The following is a 25322-nucleotide window of genomic DNA, read 5'->3' on the forward strand; positions in this document are numbered from 1 at the left end:
CCGCAGGAACTCGCAAGACATTTTTGTCTTGCGAAGCAAGCCCATAGGGAGATTCGTTTTGCGAAGCACCTCCAAAACGGAAAACCCTTTCGTCTAGCGGGTTTTCTGTCTTGAGAGGCGTTCGTCTTGCGGGGCACCACTGTACGTAGTTGTCTTTTTCCTTGATATCTGATGGGAGGGCGCCAACACTGAGAAGGCCCTCTGCCTGGTTCCCTGTAACCTCACTCCTCGCAGCGAGGGAACCGCCAGAAGGCCCTCAGAGCTGGACCTCAGTCTGTGGGCTGAGCGATGGGGGTGGAGACGCTCCTTCAGGAAGACTGGGCTGAGGCCATTGGAGAACCTATGACCCGCCAGAGTTTTCTGGACTACAACTTCCATCCTCCACAGTCTATGCCAACTGTGGCTGATGGGAGCTGGAGTTGAAGCAACACCCAGAGAGCCACAGGTTCCCCATTCCTGCTTTTAAAACATTGCGTATGCAGAACAAGGAAGTGGTTGTCATTGGTGTGATTAGCCTGGACCTCCGTTTGCAGTGTTTTCTCTATGGCTTCGACGCGTCCGAAAAAGTCTGGAGGAGATCTGGGAAGGGAAGAGGAGCCGGGTGCTGGCTGACCAATCTAGACTTCTCGAGAGACTGACCCAGTTCCTCTGGAACAATGCAGAGAGCCCGGTAATGGTACCTTTTTCATTTCACCTGGGCCTTCTTGTATCCTGTCAAAGCTGCACCCGCAGAGGAGACTTAACATTAGTTTTTAAGAAACCCAAACACCTATATTCAACAAAAACAACCTCGTGCAACAGCAAGAGCTAAGCAGACCAAAAGTCAAGGGTACCACCTAGATCAGAGGGTATTCAATGAGGGGCCCTCCAGATGTTGTTGGACTACAGCAGGGTTGATTTGATTTAAATCAAATAGATTTAAATCACTATTTAAATCATGATTTAAATCACAAGTCAGTAAGACTTGATTTAGATCATTTTTTTCCAGAAAAACTCATTCTTGCTGGTATAATTTAATATTTACAACCAGATAAAGGTTTCATTTTTGGAATAATAAATTTTCAGAGTACAGTGGTGCCTCGCAAGACGAAATTAATCCGTTCCGCGATTCTCTTCGTCTAGCGGTTTTTTCGTCTTGCGATGCAAGCCCATTGACAGGTTAGCGGATTAGCGCTATTAGCGGTTTAGCGGGTTTTACCGATCAGCTGTTAAGCGGCTTATCAGCGGATCAGCTGATAAGCGGCTTAGCGGCTTAGGAAAGGGGGGGGAGAAGGAAAAAAACCCCGCAGGAACTCGCAAGACATTTTCGTCTTGCGAAACAAGCCCATAGGGAAATTCGTTTTGCGAAGCGCCTCCAAAACGGAAAACCCTTTCGTCTAGCGGGTTTTCCGTCTTGCGAGGCGTTCGTCTTGCGGGGCACCACTGTAGTTTTTACAGTTATATCAAAACTACTGATTTGGTTATACTATTAGAAATACATAGACAGATAATTACAAAAATTATTGTGAGGTTTAATAAGTTAACTGTTTATATTTGGACAACTTTTCTGCTGTACTTTATTGGAAGTAGAAAAATAATCACGTCCTTAATAAGAATTCGAACAATTAATGTAACTAGAACTATAACATTACAGCATATGTCTCCATGTTTGTTAACTGATGTGGGTAAACAACATTAAAAACAAACAAACCCTCAGACTGAGTTTTAGCACACATGAAAAAGTTAAAACAAATCCTTATTTCCTGATGAATAGCCTTTGGACTATAATGTAACTTAAATAGAAAACTATAGAAAGATTTTTCCTCCAAAAGCATTTTATTTTAAAAATCCAATTTAAATTTTATAAAATCTGATAAAAAAACTTACTTGAATAAAAAAAAATCCAATTTTTAATTTTTTAAATAAAAAAGTCATTGATTTTTATCCACTCTGGGCTGCAGCAGGGGATAGCTCAGTCAATGGAGCACAAAACTCTTAATATCAGATTGCTAGAAAGTTGTGGCTTTGGGCCCCACGTTGGGCAGAAAGATTCCTACATTGCAGGGGGTTGGACTAGATGACCCTTGTGGTCCCTTCCAACCCTACGATTCTATGATTCGTACATAATAATGTTACTTTCCCACCCCTCCTCTGCCCACACTGTTCAGGTGGAAGGGGTGTCTGATTTCATCCACAGCTCCTTCCAGCTCCTCCTGGAGATCTACAGCTTAGAGTGTGATCGCTTTGAGGACCTGGAGAGACCCCTCTATGGGCACTTCCTCCAGAGAGTCATCCTTATGCCCTGGCAGGCCAGAGCCCGGTATTTTCCTCTCATTTCGGTTCTGCCCTACCTGGGTCCTGAAAAGGTAAGGGGGGGATGATGTTGGTGTGTGAGTGCAGAGCTCAGCCCATAATACTCTGAAAGGGTCAGGTAGCTGGAGATGGAAATTGCCCTCTTCGTTAATTTCTTAAAAACAAAACCCACCAAAACCTTTCTCTTTTTTTTACTGCTTTCCTACGTGCCATAACACGAGCCTATTTCACCTGTGTGTTTCTATGCATCAGCGCTGTAACAGATTGTATGGTCATACCTTGGTTTTCAAACGCCTTGGGAATTGAACGTTTCGGCTCCCGAACGATCAAAAACCAGAACTGATTGTTCCGGTTCTCAAACGTCCTCTGGAACCTAGACGTCCAACACGGTTTCCGATTGGCAGCAGGACGTTCCTGCAGCCAATTGGAAGCTGCGCCTTGGTTTCCGAATGTTTTGGAAGTCGGACGGACTTCTGGAACAGATTCTGTTTGACTTCCGAGGTACCACTGTATTGTTACAACTGAGTTTGCCAAACTTGGGTCCTCCAGCTGTTTTTCGACCACAACTCCCATCATCCCTAGCTGGCAGGACCCAGTGGTCAGGAACGATGAGAATTGTAGTTCAGAAACAGCTGGAGACCCAAGTTTAGGAAACATTTGAATTAAATCAATAACCACTTTCAGTGTTTACAGATCAAATTGACTTTAGCAGTGGGGCATAGCTCAGAACACCTGCTTTGCATGCAGAAGGCCCCAGCATCTCAGGTAGACCTGGGAGAGAATCCTTGCCTGAAACCCTGTGTTATAAACAAAAATTGCCCTTTTCCCTTATGGGGTATCCAAGAGCTCATATAGAGTCCTTACATAGGTTCCCTATTGGTGGGGGAGAATAACAGAGGCCAACCAGAGAATATTGAGAAGCAAAGCAGCTAGTAAGCTTGATCTTTATTGATCTGTTGCAACAGGGTGCTCCCCTCACCCACAGAAGAGAGGAAGAACCCAGAAAAATGGCGCGCGAGGCCTTATAAAGACTTTTGAAATTCCCACCCTGTAGATCAAGACCTGAAATCCCCACCCTGTAGATCATGGGGTCACGAAGAGTCGGACACGACTAAACGACTAAACAACAACAAGATCAAGACCATCCCCAGAAACATCATACATACATCACAGAAGGGGTGTAACCTAAGACCACCCCTCAGATACATCATACCTACATCACAAAAAAGGCGGTCTAAAACAGAAAATTTGAATGTTGTTTTTCTCCTGTCCTTGTTTATCTCCTGTCTGGCAGGTTACTTGATTGGATTGCCTGGGGAGCCTGGCCAGTCTTTTGTAATGATAAATACTTAGTTCCTGGGTCAGGTCACAGGCTCACACCCTATTCAAACACAGACATACCCTTAAGACAGGATTTGTGAAGGAAAAGACAATGGGGAGGCTCCTCCATTTTGACCTTGCAGAGAAAAGATTTGGTCAGTTTAGGAATCAAAATGGTTCCAGGTTGGCCTTCCTGTGCTGATCTATGTATGTGCTTGGTTGGTACACTTATGAACATTACCATATATCTAAGACCATAAAATTCCTATCACACCTGGGGAGCTGCTGTCAGCCAGTGCAGTCGATACTAAGCCAGATGGACCAGGGATCTGACAGGATAAGGCAGCTTCTCCTGTTTCTCCTTAATCCAGGCCTTGGAATCTTACTCTCTTTTGAGGCGTTCCCAAAGTAAAGGAACGATTGAACTCTGATTAATAAGAATACACACAGAGGCTTGAACCAGCAAGACTCTGGGAAGGATGCGTATAATAATCTCTGCCTCTACCCCTCAGCCCAGGTCGTTTTATTCACAAAAGAACTTTTTACAGAGTTTTCATAAGAACCAATCAGATTTCTTCTGAGCATTTCAACAGACCCCACGTGGGGACAAAGTTAGACTACCAAAACTAATTAAGCACACATATTTCTGGGGTAAACAAAACAGAACTACAAAGGAGTGCATTTGGCAACCCCTGAGGTCATAAACAAGCAATATACATGATAAGAAGGATGGCCAGGAAGACAGTGATCATTATTACCTTCAGGTGAGATCTGTTTCCTGGCCCTAAGATTAACATCCTAAGATTAACATATCAGAAAAGCTACTTCAAAGAAACTGCCCACTGTCTTTGATGACCCAGGATGCCTACCTGGCGAAGACTGGCAGTGTACGTGAGGGTCAAGCAAGAGAAATGGAATAGGGATGCGGAGGTGTGGATTGATCAAGAATCATATCAAAATAGTTCAAACCCAGTCAACGCAATACTTTCATTGCTGACACAGATGGCTTACTCTATATTTGTTATAATTCCTCATAGTAATCCCACCTGATCACTACAGGCACAGCCTCCTTGGCAATCTTTATAGAACTTTAGTTTATGGTTGCCGTCAATTTGATTTTAATTAATTTTTATAATGTTTTTAGAATGTTGCACTATTTTGGTGTTGTTAGCCGCCCTGAGCCCGGCTTCAGCTGGGGAGGGTGGGATATAAATAAAAATAATTATTATTATTATTATTATTATTATTATTATTATTATTATTATTACATCTTTTTTGCCAGCACTGAGCAAGGGCCCGGCTCAGTACAAGGCAGCTTCCTGCGTTTCGTGCCGTTTGGTGACCTTCTCTTGTGTTTGTGTAAAGACCCCTGACATCCTGCCATCTCCTGAATCTTCCTTTTCCCTTCCGTTCTGCTCAGGTTCTGGATGCATACACAGATCTCCCGCAGCACCTCTTGAACTGCCTGTCGACCAACCACTTGTGCCCTGCCGCCTCCGATTTGTACAAAATGATCCTCCAGCTGCAGCGCAAAGTTTGGGCCGAGAGGCGGGAGCAGGTCCCAGAGGAAGAGCTGGCTCGGGATTGGGGCCGCTGCTGGCTTGCGGTCCTCTCCAGCGCCCTGACCTCTCCCTGTCCTTCCCTCCAGAGCAACGCCTCCAACTATCTCCTGGGCTGGACCTTGCGAGTTTTCCCTGCCTCTTACTCTTTGTTGGACGAGAATTTTAGGAGCAGGGAGCCCTCTAAGTTGCGGGCCTGGATTGCCTTGCTGAATGCCCAGAGGACCATCTCGGGGGCCTTCCCCTCCAATGCGGAGACCCTCGAAAGGCTCCCCTCCTGCCTCTTCTCCAAAGAGGAGAACGTCCGCTTGGCGGCGCTGAGCCTCCTCTGCTCCGCCCCCAGGACCAACCAGCCCTTGTCCAAGATGGAGGCCCAACTCCTGAAGGAAGCTTTGCCGCTGAGCTTGAACTGCGATTCCTCGTCTTTCCGGCAGCTCCTCCAAACCATGGTTAAGAAGGCCCTGGTCCGGCTGAGGGACAGCTCTCTTGCCCTGCTACGGAAGCAGGAATCGGACAAGAAGGAACACTGTGGCGGGAAGGATCCGGAAACAACTTTGGGGCAAGCCGTGGGTGAGTTGACCCATTCTCCACACACCTATTATGTGAGAACAGAATGCCAGACCAAATGCGCCCCCTGCTCATCTCACGTTTTTAAATACAGTGGTACCTCGGGTTACATACGCTTCAGGTTACATATGCTTCAGGTTACAGACTCCGCTAACCCAGAAATAGTACCTCGGGTTAAGAACTTTGCTTCAGGATGAGAACAGAAATTGTGCTCCGGCGGCGCAGCAGCAGCCGGAGGCCCCATTAGCTAAAGTGGTGCTTCAGGTTAAGAACAGTTTCAGATTAAGAACGGACCTCCGGAACGAATTAAGTACTTAACCCGAGGTACCACTGTACAGGCAACTCCCAACTCGCATGTGGTTGGTGCCGCGAAATCAGTAAATAATTCAGTTCCATCCCAGAAGTGGCAGGATAAAGCTGGAAAGTCCCTGTGGCTTGTGAGGAGACCCTCCCTAGAGGCCAAAGAGTCCAGAAATAAAGGCTTTAAGGGCTTTAAAAAAAAACCTAACACCCTATGGGCTCCAAAATGGCACCTAGGAGCTCTTGCTGCTGCTGCTGTGCTACCCCGCTCCACAGCTGTTGGGCAGGAGGCTGGATTGCAGCTGGCTTGAATGCACTGTTTGTTGCTCTTTCTGGCAATCTGGAGGCAAAGGTACCGTATGGAGTATGGAGCGTGTTACAAAGGTGGTCTTTGGCTAAGGGGCCGGGCAATTTCTAAAGCAGGCATAGGCAAACCCGGCCCTCCAGATGTTTGGGGACTATAACTCCCATCATCCCTGACCACTGGTCCTGTTAGCTAGGGATGATGGGAGTTGTAGCCCAAAACATCTGGAGGACCAAGTTTGCCTATGCCTGTTCTAAAGTTTTATAAAGTTCTTGGAACGCCTTTGTTCTGAATCCTCACCTCCTTGCAAAGTGGGGGAGAACTCTGTTGAAACAGGAAAATAAAGATCTTCCGTGCTTGCCTTCTACTGGTTCCTGCTTCTATCCATTCTTCTCTGACTGATCATGGACTTAGGGGACGCAAGTGTCTCTTGGGGAGTTGGGCTGCAAAAGCAAACCCCAATTTTTTCTACAAAAAGCAGGCGTTTAGAGGGTGCTCCTCACTTGAAGCTCATTTCGCTCATGTGGAGGGAGGGGCTGGAACGTAACCCCCATGTAAGTGAGGACTTGTCTGTAAAATAATTGCCACCCTCTTTTCTTTTCTTTTTTTGCACTTAATTTACTTATTATTAATGTTGCAATACATATATGAAATATTTACATGTTGATACATATACATTATATTCATAAATTCGCATTTTCACATTTCATTATGTACCCACATTTATCCATTTCTTATTTCTTGCCCTGTGTCTTCCCTCCACCCATGCGTAACTTCCTTGTTATTATTTTGTAACTTTATTATTGAGATTGTAATTTTATATCTTAATAATTAAACATTCAATCTTATATATCTGCTTAGCTTAGCTTAGCTTAGTGAAATCAGTCTATACATATCAATAAATTCTTGTTGGAGCATCTTTTGGTCATGTATTCTTCTACACGTTTCCATTCCTGTTTGGGATTTTGATTAGATTGCATTCTAATTGTTGCCGTCATTTTTGCTAATTCAATCATTTCAAAAGTTTTATTTTGCCAATCTTTCAATGTTGGTACAGTGGTACCTCGGGTTAAGTACTTAATTCATTCCAGAGGTCCGTTCTTAACCTGAAACTGTTGTTAACCTGAAGCACCACTTTAGCTAATGGGGCCTCCTGCTGCCGCCGCGCCGGAGAACGATTTCTGTTCTCAACCTGAAGCAAAGTTCTTAACCTGAAGCACTATTTCTGGGTTAGCGGAATGTGTAACCTGAAGTGTATGTAACCTGAAGCGTATGTAACCCGAGGTACCACTGTACTTCTTCTGATTTCCAATTTTTAAATTTCCAATTAGAAATTGGATTTCCATCCTCTTTTCTTAGGCTGCCCTCTGCCAGAGAAGGGACACCAATGTTTTTGATGTGGTGCTTTTCTCCTTGGCTTCCATTTCCAGATGACTTCCGAGCCCTCCTGCGTCCCTGCCTGTCAGGGACTGGGCATAGGAGGAATGGTGGAGGCCACCTCCCCATCCTGACCCCCCGGGGGGGAGGAAGAGGAAGGCAGTATAGATTGACAACACGGGTTTGTGTGAGGTCACAGCTCAGAGGCAGATGAGCGGAAAAGTTGGGAAATCATGGGCGAGCTGGAACAACACCCAGCTGACACCTTGTCATTAGAAAGCATTCCAGACTCTTCATCTCCCAGAACCCGGCGAGCCTTAAAAGTAGGAGAGCAAAGAGCTCAAAGAGAGAGGGCTCATAGCAGCACCCGTAGAGGAGATGAATGAGGAAGTGGGAGAGACGGGGGTGGAGATTCACTCAGGACAATGCCATTATCCAAGAGGCTGGGTTCTGTAGCCTCTCTCTGTAAAGTATGAAATAAAAAAGGACTGTAAGAAACTTTTCCTTGTCTTTATACTTTCCCTGCAACCAGCCGGGAGCTGCTGACAGCATCCTGACACCGCCTCATTAAAAATCTATTTCCCACCGTAGATTTCGTTGAGTGGCTGCTGCAGCTGTGCATCTCCTCCCTGACGTCGGGCTCCAACTTCCAGAGGAGGAAAACCGCCCTTCTTCTCCTGGCGGCCATCATGGAGACCTGCACGGACACCTGGAGCCCGGAGAGAAAGAAGGGGCAGCCTCCTCGTATGTTGATGGGGTGCCTATGGGCTTGTGGACGTTTCTTGGACTCCAGTTCCTATCAGACCCAACCAGTGGGGCCAAATGGTCTGGGATGATGTGAGCTGGAGTCCGACAGCATTTGGAGGACCTCAGGTTCTTCCTCTCTATTTTATGCTCTCCTACCTGCCCTGTGAGGGGCACGGGTGGCACTGTGGGTTAAACCACAGAGCCTAGGGCTTGCCGATCAGAAGGTCGGCAGTTCGAATCCCCGTGACGGGGTGAGCTCTCGTTGCTCGGTCCCAGCTCCTGCCAACCTAGCAGTTCAAAAGCACGTCAGAGGGCAAGCAGATAAATAGGTACTGCTCTGGCAGGAAGGTAAATGGTGTTTCCGTGCGCTGCTCTGGTTCGCCAGAAGCGGCTTAGTTATGCTGGCCACATGACCCGGAAGCTGTACGCCGGCTCCCTCGGCCAGTAAAGCGAGATGAGTGCTGCAACCCCAGAGTTGGTCATGACTGGACCTAATGGTCAGGGGTCCCTTTACCTTTACCTGCCCTGCCCTGTCCTGGCATTCCATGGGACAGGGCTCTAATGTCTGGCGGAAGTTTCAGGACCACGGAGAGCTCCAAGCGAGCCGGAAACCAAACGGAGCCATTTCAAGCATTTGCTCCCACTCCTCTGCCCCCTTTCTGGAAAACTTAGTTTCTTAAAAGTTTCTTTAGCCCGGTTATCTAATTTTATTTCATAAAAATTATTCCATGCAGATAAAGAAAAGTTCTTCCTCATGCGGTACAGTTAAAACTGTAGCAATCCCTCCCAAAGGAGGCTGTGGTAGCCGCAAACTTGGATGCCTTGAAAAAAAGAATTGGGCAAATTCCTGGGATAGCTCAGTCGGTAGAACATGAGACTCCAAATGTGACGATTGTGGGTTGGAGCCTCACATTCGGCAAAAGATTCCTGCGTTGCAGGGGGCTGGACTAGATGACCCTTGTGGTCCCTTTCCAACTATGATTCTATGATAATTTGTGGAGGAGAAGGCTATCAGTTATCATGATGGCTGCATTTTACCTCCATTAACCAGAGTCAGTAATGCTTCTGAACCCCAAGAAAGCAATCCCAAACAGTCTAGTCTTGCACCAGTTCTTTAGAGCATGCACTTGGGGAAAATACCGTATTTTTTGCTCTATAAGACTCACTTTTTCCCTCCTAAAAGGGAAGGGGAAATGTGTGTGCATCTTATGGAGCGAATGCAGGCTGCACAGCCATCCCAGAAACCAGAACAGCAAGAAGCATTGCTGCTTTCACTGCGCAGCGATCCCTGTTGCTGTTCTGGCTTCTGAGATTCAGACTATTTTTTTTCTTGTTTTCCTCCTCCAAAAACTAGGTGCGTCTTGTGGTCTGGTGTGTCTTATAGAGCGAAAAATACAGTACTTTTTTCCTGTTATAGTCCTTGAGGTTTCTCCTTGCTTTCTACCCCCACCCCCCACCCCGTACTGTACTACTCTACAGGCAATATGGCTGCGCTACTGAGCTGGGCAAGAAGCAAGGGCTGCTGGGACTTTTTCTTGAGAAGCAATACATTGGCACTGCTGAGCTGCTTGCAGGACAGTACGAACGAGGTGCGTCGTCCACCTATCCTCCCATGACTCTTGGGCATGTTTGTCTATGAATGGCAAGTGGGGGTGGGGGGTGTCACCAGAGTAGCAGTTGGAGGCACACTGGCACCACCAAGATCTTGCCCCAAACACCGATACCTGCTCACTGACCCCTTGATCACGAGGCAATGAGAGCAGTACCTTCTCTCACGCGAAAAACACATAGAGCTGAAGGTGGAAGTTGGGAAAGTGACGCTCTGTCCTGCTTCCTCTTCCAACTCTATGTGCTTTTCTAGGCTCAGATTGGATCTGACTTTACTGATAAGTGGCCAGAGGGGGTGGTCCATGGCACTTGCTCAAAAATCCAGATGTGCCCCCCATCCTAAAAAAAAATAGTATACGCTCAGCTTCAGAGTCTGGTGATTTTCCTTCAGCACAGTAGGAATTTTGGACCTAGCATCTTTCTTTGCGCATAGGCCAAGGCAGTGTGGTGTAGTGGTTAAGAGCGGTAGTCTCGTAATCTGGTGAACCGGGTTCGCTTCCCCACTCCTCCACATGCAGCTGCTGGGTGACCTTGGGCCAGTCACACTTCTTTGAAGTCTCTCAGTCTCACTCACCTCACAGAGTGTTTGTTGTGGGGGAGGAAGGGAAAGGAGAATGTTAGCCGCTTTGAGACTCCTTAGGGTAGTGATAAAGCGGGATATCAAATCCAAACTCTTCTTCTTCTTCTGTTCTGAACATTGCCCATTGTCCTCGTTTGACTCTCTCTCCCCTCTTCCATGGCAGATCCGTGATCTGGCATCCGAGCTGCTTGTCCGCTACTTCCCACCTGCTTTCCCAGAATCCATTGCTGTGGCTCTCTTCGAACGGGCACAGGAAGCCATGTGCAGCCCCAGAGTCCCAGAGGCAGAAGCAGGAGCGGTGCTGATGAAAACCATCCTCCAGAAGTAGAATATTTGTTCTCTGAACCTTTTTCCTTTTTTTTTAACAATCATTTGAGCCTTTTAGAGAATTTAACCCTGTTTGGGGTTGGAAGTTTGGAAGAGCTATGAAGGAGTTTGGCTCAGGATGGTGTGTTGGACTAGGACTGGGTGACATAATATTGTCCCAAACTGAAATCTATCGTCCCAATAATATCTTCCCAAACTGAAATCCATATCGTGATACCGGTTTCGTAGTTTTTGACCTGGCAATATATCTTGAATCGTGATATGTGTGTGCGTGCGCACGCTATGCAAAAATCAGAATGTGGGGGAAACCATGGAGCTAGCTGATTCCTGAGAACCAGTGTGGTGTAGTGGTTAAGAGCGGTAGTCACATAATCTGGGGAACCGGGTTCACGTCTCCGCTCCTCCACATGCAGCTGCTGGGTGACCTTGGGCCAGTCACACTTCTTGAAGTCTCTCAGCCTCACTTACCTCACAGAGTGTTTGTTGTGGGGGAGGAAGGAAAAGGAGATTGTTAGCTGCTTTGAGACTCCTTCGGGTAGTGATAAAGCGGGGTATCAAATCCAAACTCTCTTCTTCTCTTCTGTTAACTCTGCCGACTCTGCTCTCCTCTGCCTCATGCAGGGGGGCAGTGAATCACGAGAGCAGGCGCTGGCAAAAATCACAATGCAGGAAAAGCCATTGAGACAGCCAGTGCATCGCTTCATAGCTCCATCCCTATTTCAGACATTGTGATATAATGGTATATCACGATGTTTAGCATGCAGTGTTCAAAACCAGATACCGCCCAGCCCTAGTGAAGGCCAGAGAGGCCTGGAAGTTTGTTTCCCAGTCTATGGCTGCCCCATCCCGGTTTGGAGTTATACTTTTGTTTGTTACTCAGCCTCTCCTTGTCCAGAATACAGACATACCTTGGAAGTCAAACGGAATCCATTCCGGAAGTCTGTTCGACTTCCAAAACATTAGGGAACCAAGGCACAGCTTCCGATTGGCTGTAGGAAGATCCTGCAGCCAATCGGAAGCCCTGCCGGACATTCGACTTCCAAAAGAACATTAAAAAAACGGAACAATCACTTCCGGTTTTTGATCGTTCAGGAGCCAAAACGTTCGGCTCCCAAGGCGGTTGAAAACCAAGGTACAACTGTACAGTGGTACCTCTGGTTAAGTACTTACTTCGTTCCGGAGGTCTGTACTTAACCTGAAACTGTTCTTAACCTGAAGCACCACTTTAGCTAATGGGGCCTCCTGCTGCCGCCGCGCCGCCAGAGCACAATTTCTGTTCTTATCCTGAAGCAAAGTTCTTAACCTGAGGTAATATTTCTGGGTTAGTGGAGTCTACAACCTGAAGCGTATGTAACCTGAAGCGTATGTAACCTGAGGTACCACTGTACTTTAGTTTTTGAAGGAACAGCTGCTCCTTTCCCTCTTCTAACCACCTTCACTGTTTTTCCTCCACCAGAACAGACAGTCTTGCGTTGAAACGAATGTTGCCGGGGGCAAAGGAAGATCCGCCTGGGACATGTCTCTACCAGGCCTTCCTCAAGCATCTCCTTGGCGAGCTGCGGACACATTTCGCCAGGGCTGGCCACGACTTGTTACTGGCAGCCCACACCACACCGATACATGGTCAGCGCCTTAGGGGTTGGAGGTTTGCTTGAAACAGGGCAGAATTGCTTGGGAACTGAGAGAGAGAGGGAGGGATGGGTTGCAACAGGGCCTTCTCTGTGGTGGTTCCCTGTTTATGGAATGATCTCACCAGCGAGCTGCGCTTGATCCCTCTCATTATTATCCTTTAGAAGGGATTTCTTAAAACATTCCTTTGTCAGCATTGCCCTTGAGCCAGTGCACCAACTGGACTCATGCGCTTCAGCCCTGACTGGGCTAGGCGAGCTGGGTAGCACTTCCAGAGACCACCTTCTGCACAGGTCAAAGTGCTGTGGACTCACAGCTTAGAGCTGTGAGCACCGGATTCACTTCCACTTTAGGACAGTTGTTGCACAGCAGAGTATAGCAGAGTCTAGCAGCGTATAAACGACTCGGAGAGCAGCTCTGTAGAATATCTTCTTTTATTCTATAAGTACAACTATGATAGAAAACTATATACAGAGCTAAATAGGTCTAAGCATCAATGAATGCTGCACTGAGTGTCTGCAGCTGCTTTTAGCAGCAACCTTATCTCTACACATGATCTCTAACACTCAGTCTCTCTCTCTCTCTCTGACACACTGACTTGACTCTTTGATGTGGTGCTGGAGCTGAATAAATAGAAAGCAGAACACTGCTCCTCCTCTCTGGAGAATCAGCAGACTCATCAGGAGATTCTTGGATATGGGAGGGATGAAATCTCCTCATCCTTTTCACCCAGGCATTGGGTGGCTGAAACATACTTGGTTGCAGCCATGTAAATTTTACTCAGAGTAAAAAATGGACCTAAGTTATCCACATTCATTTCAATGAGTCTACTTTGAGTCAGGCTCGTGTTGGATGCAACCCATTGTTTCTGGCAATGTTGGAATGAGAAATTGTCCTAATATTTGGCTTGATTTTAAAATTTGAAAAAAACATTATTTTCAATGCTTTTTATGCGTTACTGTTACTACCAGAAATAAAAATTTCCTCGCCGGGCCACAAAGATCACTGAATAACCTTGGGCTAGTGATCTCTCATAGGCTACTCCTACCTCACAGAGCTGATGTGAAAATACTGTGGGAAAACTTTTGTGTACAAAATTAGAAACTTAAGGGGAAAGACCCCTATGGAGAACAGACCCCATGAGGGGCATGGAATATTAGCTGAGGGTTGTGGGGGGACTCTTAGACCCCATTTGCACTAGACATTCAAAGCAGTGTTGTACCACGTTCACCAGTCATGGCTTCTTGCAAAGGATCCTGGGAATTGTGGCTTGTTCAGAATGCTGAGAGTTCTTTGGAGACCCCTCCTCCCCTCACAGAACTACAGTTCCCAGAGTCCCCTGGGGAAGGAGGCAGATCTGTTAAGCCACTCTTCCCAGGATTCCCTGGGGGGAAGAAGCCATGACTGTTGAAAGTAGTATCATACTGCTTCAAATGTATGTGCGGACGTCACCTTAACCAGCATGCTTTGTCCCAGCAGGGGTGATTTCTGCTCTGAGGCAATGTCTGCTGGAGGTCCCAGAGGTGGCAACCTCAATGTTGAAGCCAGAGCAGGCGGAGAGCTGGCTGCTTTTCCTTAGCAGTTTGGTGAACACCGTGAGAGACATCAGCAATTTGCTTTTGGGAGTGTTGCAGAGCAAGCGGCCCTCGAGCTTAGACCAGCAAGGTGAGACCAGAAAGATGTGAAACAACCGCCAGCCCATTTGACTGTAAGCCTTTCTACGCAGGTCTTCAAAACAGTGTGCAGAGATCTTTATGCTCTCCCTCCATCTGGATGGCCCACCCCTTTTTAAATCACCTGTTCCCTTCCTTCCTTGGTGCCAGTGTGGTGTAGTGGTTAGAGCAAGGGTTGGCAAGGTTTACCGGCCATGGGCCGGATCACTCCCACGGAGATCGTCCGTGTTCCAGACTGGCACAGTGCGCCACCGGAAATTGTATCTGCGCATGTCCGTGCCGCCGGAAATCGCTTATGAGCATGCGCAGACGCCGGAAATCGCACCTGCGCAGAAGTGATTTTCAGTGTCTGGGCATGCGCGGAAGCGATTTCCAGTATCTGCGCATGTGCAGACGCAATTTCCAGCACCGCTCAGCAAGTCCCCGCGCTGTGCTGCGCCAGTTTAGCGCAGCGTGCCAGGGACTCACCAAGCGGGCGGCTCAGTTCAGGAGCGGGTCATGGGCTGGTAAAAGGGTCTTCGTGGGCCGCATCCAGCCCATGGGCTGCACGTTGCCAACCCCTGGGTTAGAGTGTCAGACTAGGACCTAAATAAAAAAGAAGGAGAACCGTGTGTTCCCAGTCGGAACTCTTTAGGGAGAGGCGAGATACAAAGATAATGGATGAATCAATTTAAAAGACATTACTAGATGGTGGCATAACCATGGCTAAAAAGAGCCTTGCCAGGGGAGTTGATTTGATGAGATAAGCAGCTCAGTTAAACCCCCTTCACACACACACCCGGAAACATGGCCCTTATCCAGTTCAGCTCTCCTGCACCAATGGAGGTGTTAAATTTTTAAAAGGACTTGCTCACAAATTTATTGACAGCTGCACGAATTATTATTACAGCCAGGAAGTGGAAGGGGCAAGCAGAATATCAAATGGAAGAATGGTGTAAAGAGGGGTGGGATATAGCTGCTAATGATAAATTAACATGTGCCATTAAGGTAAGACGGGGAATATGCAGGAGAAATGATTCTGAGGAGATATGGAAGGGGTTTGTGGAATTTGTACTGTTAAAACGGAAAGGGGGTCAAACCATCACAAGAGGTGTTGAAATTTTGGGAGGCTGAAGAAGTTTAGAGTGTTAAAATCGAGATGTGGAAATATGGAAATAACGAGAGGCAGGATTGAGATTTGGAGATATGCTTTCAAGGTCCAGACCATGGGAAGTCCCAAAAATTAATAATTACAATTTGGAAGATAATTTGACCTTTTTATTTTAGTTTTTTTTAAAAAAAATTTATTGGATTATGATTTGATATGTTAATTGGATTTTTTTTATTGGAAAATTAATAAAATGATTTAACAAAAAGAAAAAAAGAAATTTTGGGAGGTTGGATAGTTACAATGGAATGGTCTCAGTGGTGGGGTGCACATTTTATTCTTATTTATTTAGGATTATTCGTTTGTCACAAATAAATAAATAAATAAATAAATAAATAAATAAATAAATAAATAAATAAATAGGACGGGTTTCTACTGTGTTTTAAACTTATAACTTGGCTGCTGTTTCTCCGTATTCTTAACACAACTTCCTAACCCCTTCTTGGTTTTATTGCAGCTGCAGCTCCTTCATTTGCAGACATGGGGAATGCAATCAGTTTCCTTATCCATATGGGGAAGGATCCTGGGCTGCCTAATGAGGACGATTCAGTTCTACTTTCGGAGGAGCACAGTCTGATCCTGACCTATTGCTGGGTCTCAGTGAAAGTGAGCACTTTTGAGAGTGTTTCAGGTTTTTAAACATGGCAGGGGCTGGGGGTGGGGAGTTGGGTTAAATTCATAGTTGATGGTGGGCACCTCCAGCCTCAGTAGACTGAGCTGGCTGGACAGCTGGAAATGTTCTGTTTCTCAGGGGACTAAACCATTAGATTTCCCAAATCCTTCCAAGTCCAACAATTCCGTATTTTCTAATTTCACTCACTCCTTTAACCAACAGAGGCAAGATGCTTCGTAATATAATTTCAAGTCCGGCAGGACGAAGCCTCCTCTTTCTTTCGCATCTGTCAACAATTTAAATTTTATTCTAGGCTTCTTGCCTAGAATACTATTTAATACTATTCTAATGATTGTTGAATGTTACTTTTTTGATATGTTACCTATTTTAAAGTTATGTTTTATTATCACATTTTGGTATTGCATTAGATTGTTATAATATGTACATTTTTTTTTCTTCAGCTTATAAACCGCCTTGAGAATTGTAAGATAGAGAGATGGTATACAAATTAAAAATGGGGAGGAGGAGGAGTATTAGGGAGGCTGATCAGGGGGCTGAAAAAAGTAGGACAAAGCAGGGGACCAGCTGAAAAGGACCATATAGGACAATAAAGCTTAACACCGCCTCCCAAATTGTGAAAGTATCATGGTCTCTGCGGAATTAGATGCATTGGACGCATCCCCAAAACAAGAGAAGAGAGGGCTACCTTATTCGTCAGACTTCTCCCCTCCCAATCTCACAAATTCTATTTTTTTTAACTACCAAGGAAATCGGGCTGCTTTTGGGAGGCCTGGCAGAGAAGATTCTGCCCCTGGCGCCCCCGGGAGGCTGTCTCCTGCCGCTCCGGGTTGTAAAGATGGCTGCCGAGGTGTTCCAGGAAATCTTGTTGACGTGCCGCCATTGGGTAAGGCTGTCTTCCTGCTGGTACAGCTGAAGTCAAAACAGGCTCTTCAAAGCCTTGCTTAGATTTGTGTTTTGTACGTTTACAAGTGTCTTATAGCAGCAGCAGAGCACACAGCACCAGTTGCTGTTGGCTGCCAGTTTGTTTCACCTCAGAATGCCTCAATTCGGTGTTCTGGGGTTTTTGGGGGGTCTGTGGAGAGGTGGATACTGCCAAGAATAGGGGCTGCCATGCTTTTTGTGGTGGCTGCCATTGTGCCCCTCAATATCCTCCCTGGTCATATCCTTTATTAATACAAATGGCTTCCCCCAAAGAATTCTTGGAACTTTGTTAAGGGTTTGGGGGGGGAGAGACTGTAGCTCTGCGAGGGGCGAGCGACACATTTCCCACAAGTCTTTGCAGGAAACCAGTTGCGTTAAATGTATGATGTATACTGTGACCCTTAATTAACAAGGCTGGTTTGGGGCATTGGGGGGAAAACCAAAATGGTGGTCGCTAAGAACTGCTGTTCATGTCAGCTCTGGCTTCTGCTGGAGGCAGCTGGCATTTCAGGAGGCCTGTTAGATCCTTGCACCAAAAAAAAAAAAAATCAGTTGTCATTGCTGTACACCACCCTGATGTTCCTGGGAGATGTAGTTTGTTAAGGGTACTGAGAGTTGTTAGGAGATCCCCAAGAGAGTCGCAATTCCCAGAGTTCCCTGTGAAGAAGGATGTATTGTTAAACCACTCTGGGAAGTATAGTTCTGATAGGGGAATAAAGGTAAAGGGACCCCTGACCATTAGGTCCAGTCGTGGCCGACTCTGGGGTTGTGGCGCTCATCTCGCTTTACTGGCCGAGGGAGCCGATGTACAGCTTCTGGGTCATGTGGCCAGCATGACTAAGCCGCTTCTGGCGGACCAGAGCAGCGCACGGAAACCCTGTTTACCTTCCTGCCAGAGCGGTACCTATTTATCTACTTGCACTTGGCCGTGCTTTTGAACTGCTAGGTTGGCAGGAGCAGGGACCGAGCAAAGGGAGCTCACCCCGTCGCGGGGATTCGAACCGCCGACCTTCTGATTGGCAAGTCCTAGGCTCTGTGGTTTAACCCACAGCGCCACCCACATCCCTCTGAATAGGAGCGTCTTAACAACTCTCAGCACCCTTAACAACCACAACTCCCAGGATTTTTTAGAGGAAGCCGTGACTGTTTAAAGTGGTATCATATTGCTTTAATATATGATGTAGATGTGGCCTTATTTTGTCTCCTCTGCCTCCCATCTTTTTATCCTCTCGCTTTCCACATGTCTCAAGTTTCTTTATAGGTATTGCCTGGATTTTTAAGGTTGTCCTTTGGCAACCTTCTACTGACCAGTAAGGGAGCTGACTCGTTTGTTTTATTCTCTCTAGGGAGCAGTGGAAGGCTGCAGCCTGGGATTCACGAAATTCTGTGCCGCTTTGCTACGCCACCCAGACCCAGAGCTCCAAGATATACCAAGGAAAGCGCTGAAGCAGGTACCTTAGCGGTTAAACATCCCATCTAGGTTAAAACATAGGAAGCTGCTTTATACTGAGTCAGTCAGACCACTGGTCCACCTTGTGCAGTATTGTATGCACTGACTGGCAGAGGGCCTTCTCGGTGGTGGCTCCCAACAGAATATTAAAAACACAAGAAAACATCAAACATTAAAAATTTCCCTAAACAGGGCTGCCTTCAGATATCTTCTAAAAGTCAGTTGTTTATTTCCTTGACATCTGATGGGAGGGCATACCACAGGGAGGGAGCCACCACCGAGAAGGCCCTCTGCCAGGTTCCCTATAACTTGGCTTCTTGCATTGAGGGGTAACCTCACTTCTCGCAGTGAGAGAACTGCCAGAAGGCCCTTGGTGCTGGACCTCAGTGTCCAGGCTGAATGATGGGGGTGGAGATGCTCCTTCAGGTATACAGGACCGAGGCCATTTAGGACTTGAAAGGTCAGCACCATCACTTTGAATTGTGCTCGCAAACGTACTGGGAGCCAATGAAGATCTCTCAGGACCGGGGTTATATGATCTCGGCGGCCACTCCCAGTCACCAGTCTAGCTGCCACATTCTGGATTAATTGCAGTTTCCGAGTCACCTTCAAAGGTAGCCCTGTTGGTTTCTGTTTCCCTCACTGAGCAGCAGCTGCAAGTCACAAGACTATGTTTTCATTCCACAGTTCAGTTGCTGTTGGGTTCCCACGGGAAAGGGAGACGGGATGTGACGTTCACTGGTTTCCTGTTTCTTTTGTTCTGTCGTTTTTTGTTGTGGTTGCTCTCTGCTTCTCACAGAGACAAGATGTCTAGTTGCATGCTCTCTGCATAGCTTAGAAATAAAGCTTTTCGCAATGTAGCCATACCTGCCTCATCCTTTTGTTGCGGACGTTGGAGTTATACTCTGCTGGGCTCAAGCCAAGATGAGCCGTATCAGCTCGGTGGAGCTGAATTTCTGACAAGCCTCACGTAGAGCGCATTGCAGTAGTCCAAGTGGGAGATAACTAGAGCATGCAGCAGTCTGGCAAAACATTCTGTGGGCAGGTAGGGTCTCAGCCTGCATACCAGGTGGAGCTGATAAACAGCTGCCCTGGACACAGAATTACAATAAGAATAGTTCCGACAGTGGAATGGTCTCCCTCAGGAGGTGGTGGTCTCTCCTTCCTTGGAGTCTTCTAAGTAGAGGTTGGATGACCATCTGTCATGGATACTTAGCCTTACGTGACCTCCATTGCTAGGGGTTGGACTAGAGGACCTTTGGGGTCCCTCAGTTCTGTGATTCTATGTTGGTACTAAAGGGTTAAGAGGTAACAAGTCGCTCTAATCACTGAGCAGCTGGAAGTCATTAAGCATCCAGGATTGTGAGTTAGTTTGTATAAAGAGTCAGTTCACCCCTGTTTCTCTTTTCTTCTCCCCCCCTTGACCTGACTCGCAGACTCAGTTTGTGGCCATGGGCGTGTTTGCTGATATGAGTTAAGTTTAGAGTAAAATTTTCTTTATGCCGGAGATAAAAGCATGTGTGCTTTATCGCCAGGGTTTTTTCTTTTGTGAATAAAGTCTTTCCCTGAGTTCCAAAGTGCTTGCTCCAGGCTTCTTCACTGAAAGGTACTGACTCTCCTGCCTTCTTCAGCCGCTGCACGAAATTCTCTGCTGAGATAAGACTTATGGCGTTGGAAGCGCACTGGACGTTTGCTTAACATTAAACTAATTAAAGTTTAATGGACATTCTATCCCTGAACTACCTCCACATTCAGAAGCAACAGTTCTGCTGAGTACCAGTTTGCTGGGAATCACAGGAAAGGACAGTGCTGTGGTGCTCAGGTCCTCTGGGCTTCCCTGACAATGTCAGGTGCATCTGGGCTCGTTTTGGGGGTCATTTAACCACTTGTCAACTGAGCTGGGGGGCTTCCTTTTCTTTCCAGGGTTTGGCTTTGTTAAGCAGCCCCAGGAACTGCTCCATCACCCGCAGGGCAGCCGGCTTCCCCATGCTCTTCCTGTGCATTGTGGTCGGGGAAGACCCCTCCAAGACGCGTCCTCTCCTGGCGAACTGCGTTCAGAGACTGCTGTCTTTAGCCGGCGAGCCTCTCCCCGAAGATTGGGACCAGACGGTGGACTTGCCTCAGGTAATAGAGAACAAGTAATGGAAGGTCAAAGAAAGGTGGGCAAGTTTTTGGCAGGGCAGAATCTGATCATTGATTTCATCACTAGCCAGGAACCTGGAAGGGTCAGTTCCAAGTAAACAGAAAATGGTTTGGCCTTTTTACAGCATCAGTCAAAGAGGGGTTAGATGAAGTAAGAAAAATTGAAATGTGGATCCCAGTAGTGGAGTAATTCGTTTTGATTTATAGGTCACAAAGAACACCCTAAAAGAAAAATTAGTAGATTGAAAACAGTGGTACCTTGGTTGTCGAATGTAATCTGTTCCGGAAGACCGTTCAACTTCCGAAACGTTTGACAACTGAGGCACAGTGGGCAGTCGGCAAAATCCATTGAGAAAATGGAGAAACGCACCTCGGAAGCCGCTTGAACTTCCAAGGTGTGTTCGAAAACAGAAGCATTCACTTCCGGGTTTCTGGCGTTCGAAAACTGAAACTTTCGGCTTCTGAAGCATTTGACAACCGAGGTACCAGTGTACTATGTTGAACAGAAGATTTGTAAAATATATTGTGTTTTAAATAATCCTGAGTCCTGAGGTGCTGTTCACGGATGGGAGGAAAGTAATTTGTGTCTTTATATATAAAAGGTAAAGGGACTCCTGACCATTAGGTCCAGTTGTGACCGACTCTGGGGTTGCGGCGCTCATCTCGTTTGATTGGCCGAGGGAGCCGGCATACAGCTTCCAGGTCATGTGGCCAGCATGACTAAGCCGCTTCTGGCGAACCAGAGCAGCGCATGGAAATGTCGTTTACCTTCCCGCTGCACCTATTTATCTACTTGCCCTTTGACATGCTTTTGAACTGCTAAGTTGGCAGGAGCAGGGACCGAGCAATGGTAGCTCACCCCGTTGCGGGGATTCGAACCACTGACCTTATGATCGGCAAGTCCTAGGCTCTGTGGTTTAACCCGCAGCGCCACCCGCGTCCCGTCTGTATATATATTCATACCCTAATTGACATTGCTTTCGGTCTTGGAACATTAAAAAACAAAATGAAGCGCAGGAGATTATACGCATAGATGCTGAGCGCATAATAAAACTCGTGCCAGATTTGTTTTTAAGGTGAGGGAGCAGAATGCCCCCCACCCAGAAAAATAATTTTTAAAATGTTGTGTTTCTTTTGTAGTCCTAGAAGGGGTCCTGGGCCCGATTCACTTAGGAAGGGTGTTATTAGCTGCTGGTGTGGTGGAACAGAGCAGCACTCCTAACATGGCACCACTGCAGCTTCCCTGGATGTTAAGCTGCAAAACAATCTCTCTTCCTTTTTCCTGCATAGGTTTTGGCTCTCCACGTGCTGCAGACCCTGGTCCGTGGCTCCGGTCTTGGCACAGCCCTGAACCAGTACGTTACGCCCATGGTGGTGTTATTTCTCGAGGCGCTCCGCTCCCCCAGCTGGGCCATGAGAAACGCAGCCATCCAGCTCTTTGGTAGGCATTTCCCTTCCCATTACCCCAGGGGTGAGAGCTCCATAGGACCCTTGTACCTACGGGACCGCCTCTCCTGGTATGTCCCACAGAGGAACTTACGGTCTTCAAACAAAAACATCCTGAAGATCCCAGGCCACAGAGACGTTAGGCTGGCCTCAACCAGAGCCAGGGCTTTTTCGGCTGTGGCTCCAATCTGGTGCAACGCTCTGTCACAAGAGACTAGGGCCCTGTGGGACTTGACATCTTTCCGCAGGGCCTGCAAGACAGAGCTGTTCCACCAGGCCTTTGGTCAGGGCGCAGCCTGACTCCCTCCTTTGGCAATCTTCACAGAACTTTAGCCTAATGGTTGCCATCAGTTTGAGTTGAATTAATTTTATAATGAAATGATTTTAGAATGTTGTACTATTTTATTGTTGTTAGCCGCCCTGAGCCCGGCTTCGGCTGGGGAGGGCGGGATATAAATAAAATTTATTATTATTATTATTATTATTATTATTATTATTATCATCATCATCATCATCATCATCATCATCATCATCATCATTAGTGGCTGCGCTGTCAGCCTCCCAAGGCCCACATCCCCATTCAGCTGTGAAGCTCGCTGGGTGATGACCTTCAGCCAGCCCATTGCCTCCCAACCTGTTCTACCTCGCAGGTTTGTTGTTTGAATTAAATACGGAGGGGTGAGTGGGGAACCACGTACACCACCCCGAGCTCCTTGAAGGAAAAAGGGAGTGTAAATGCAATTTTAAAAATAAATTAAATACGTCAGGACCACATTTCTTCTGCACATACTCATAGCCAAAGATAGGATAGGCAAACAGGCTGCAGGCTTTTTGATCAGGTCAAATGGGGCACTGCCTCACTGACCTGCCTTTAAAAAAAATAAAAATTATTATTATTGTACTTATTCAACAATATGCAAAAATACATACCCGTTAGAAATTATTATTTTTTTATAATAAACTGAGATAAAACAGCTACTTAGTCCAAAAAGAAACAAAGTCAGAAGACAAGGCAAGGAGGGGAGAAATCTAAAGGAAGTGAGAGAAAAGGAAAAGAAAGAAAACTAAAGGAGGATAAAGGAGAAGGAAATAAAAGGACTTCTAGCTCCCTGTCCTGTGATATTCATTCCTTAAGATCTAACCCTTCCATCTTCTATAAACCATTATTGTTTTCTATCTCCAAATCCGCATATTACAAGTTCGTTTTCTCCTTCACACAAAAAGTCGGTAAGAACTTTCCAAGCCTTAACAAATAATCCGTAATGATTTGCCTCCGATTAAACATGTTCACTTTGCCACCTCAGCCAAGCCCAATAGTTTTATTAGCCTCTATAGTGGGTACAGGTCTGTCTTTCCATCTTTGTGCATCTCACCTCTGTAATCATATATTGAAGTAATCTTCCACAATCCTTTTCCAGTTGTCTGCCCCCACCCCAAAAAAAGAGTTCTGGCTTCAGCTGAACATTAACCTTTAAAATCTGCTGTATCAATGTACATATTTGCATCCAATATTTTTTTTAGTCGTTTTACATGTTACCTGTCCTGATTCTTCCAATCCCACCTATCTTCTTACTTCCTTTTTTAAATAATATTTTTATTCATTTTCAAATACAAATTTATAAAACCACATCAAGATTTTCACACATTCTTCTTTTGAACTTCCCTCAGTTTCTCTGCCAATCTTCCATTTTAATTTTTTACATGTACGCATTTCCTAATTTTAATATTGCCTTTTGACATACCCCTTCCAATTCTATTCCCTTTTTTACAATAGTCCTCAAACTTTCACAGAGCATCCTGAAAACCCACAAGTGTTGTCTGTTCATCACATATGCTTTTCAGATAACCTGCAAATTTCCCCCAGTCTTCAATGAACTTATGGTCCCGTAAATATCGAATCTTCCCTGTTAATTTGTCCAATTCTGAAAAATCCATCAGTTTCATTTTCCATTCTTTGACCGTCGGTAAATCTTCCTCTTTCCATTTTGGGGCTAGTAATATTCTCGCCGCTGTCACTGCGTATTGGAAAAGTTTACAGTCTTTTCTGTTTAGTTCATTTCCTACTATTCCTAGTAGAAAAGCCTCTGGTTTCTTAACAAATGTATATTTCAACATCTTTTTCAGTTCATTATACATCATTTCCCAAAAGCTTTTCACCTTTTTACATTCCCACCACATATGGTAAAATGTCCCTTCTTTTTCTTTACATTTCCAACACTTGTTGCATGTTTTGTACATTTTTGCAAGTTTTACTGGTGTAATATACCATCTATATACCATTTTCATACCATTTATTGACCGAGGGAGCCAGCGTACAGCTTCCGGGTCATGTGGCCAGCATGACTACGCCGCTTCTGACGAACCAGAGCAGCGCACGGAAACGGCGTTTACCTTCCCTCTGGAGCGGTACCTATTTATCTACTTGCACTTTGATGTGCTTTCAAACTGCTAGGTTGGCAGGAGCAGGGACTGAGCAATGGGAGCTCACCCCGTCGCGGGGATTTGAACCGCCGACCTTCTGATCGGCAAGTCCTAGGTTCTGTGATTTAACCCACAGCGCCACCCACGTCCCATATATCTATTTAGGTACAGATAAAAGACAAGGTTCCTGGTGCCATCACTGGATATAACATGGCTCTGTGTTCTTTTCATCCTGCTGTTATTTTCCCCCTAGGTGCCCTGACTGTCCGTCTGCTCGGTCGGACGCGGAGTTGGGACGATGGCTGCGATCAGGATGGGGTGAGCCCTGAGGCCCTTTTCACCCGCTACCCTCAGCTGCGGAGCATTCTGCTCAAGGAGTTAGCCGTGGCTGCAGAGGAGTCCACAGGGCCACAGAGAGGGAGGTTTCGACTCTGCCCGTCCCTCTACGCCATCCTCACCTTTCTGGCAAAACTCCAGCCTGGTGGCGCAGATACATGGAATAGGTAGGCAACTCAGGCAGAATCTCGCCCATGGTGGGAGGGAGGCACCAAATGCAGTGCTGGATTTATGTATAAGCTAAACAAGCTATAGCTTAAGGCCCCCCTCTCTTGGGGGCCCCCCAAAAAATGTAAAGGGGGGGGGAACTGGCTGTACATTACCAAAATATAAGAAAAAAATAAATAAAACGAAACCTACATACAGTACAGCAATAGTGTTTTGTTTTGTGTTGTGTAGGCTCCTATGATGTTAGTAATGGGCCCCGCCTGCTAGCCTGCTCCCTAAAATATCACTGGTTTGCTCATTTCTATATATAGGGTGCCTACATTCTGCATGTGCAAATGGCTTTAGATACCGATTAGGTCCATAAATTACCATAT

The 25322-nt window shown here is 46.3% G+C and overlaps 1 protein-coding gene across 2 annotated transcripts in view; it reads left to right on the forward strand.

The window, feature by feature from the left end:
- LOC309330844 (tRNA (32-2'-O)-methyltransferase regulator THADA-like) overlaps positions 1-25322 on the forward strand; it is a 59635-nt gene that overhangs the window by 19129 nt on the left and 15184 nt on the right. For both annotated transcript variants that reach the window (XM_081842729.1, XM_081842730.1), the window contains exons 10-23: positions 534-670; positions 2148-2345; positions 5033-5741; positions 8311-8463; positions 9946-10055; positions 10818-10978; positions 12438-12604; positions 14090-14275; positions 15888-16036; positions 16810-16947; positions 18332-18436; positions 20359-20559; positions 21868-22018; positions 24698-24947. In XM_081842729.1, coding sequence (XP_081698855.1) covers positions 534-670; positions 2148-2345; positions 5033-5741; positions 8311-8463; positions 9946-10055; positions 10818-10978; positions 12438-12604; positions 14090-14275; positions 15888-16036; positions 16810-16947; positions 18332-18436; positions 20359-20559; positions 21868-22018; positions 24698-24947 — 2815 coding nt within the window. The remainder of the gene's footprint in view (positions 1-533; positions 671-2147; positions 2346-5032; positions 5742-8310; positions 8464-9945; positions 10056-10817; positions 10979-12437; positions 12605-14089; positions 14276-15887; positions 16037-16809; positions 16948-18331; positions 18437-20358; positions 20560-21867; positions 22019-24697; positions 24948-25322) is intronic.

Source organism: Podarcis erhardii, assembly GCF_964252035.2.
Source record: "Podarcis erhardii genome assembly, chromosome: 15".
NCBI classification, from domain to species: Eukaryota; Metazoa; Chordata; class Lepidosauria; order Squamata; family Lacertidae; genus Podarcis; species Podarcis erhardii.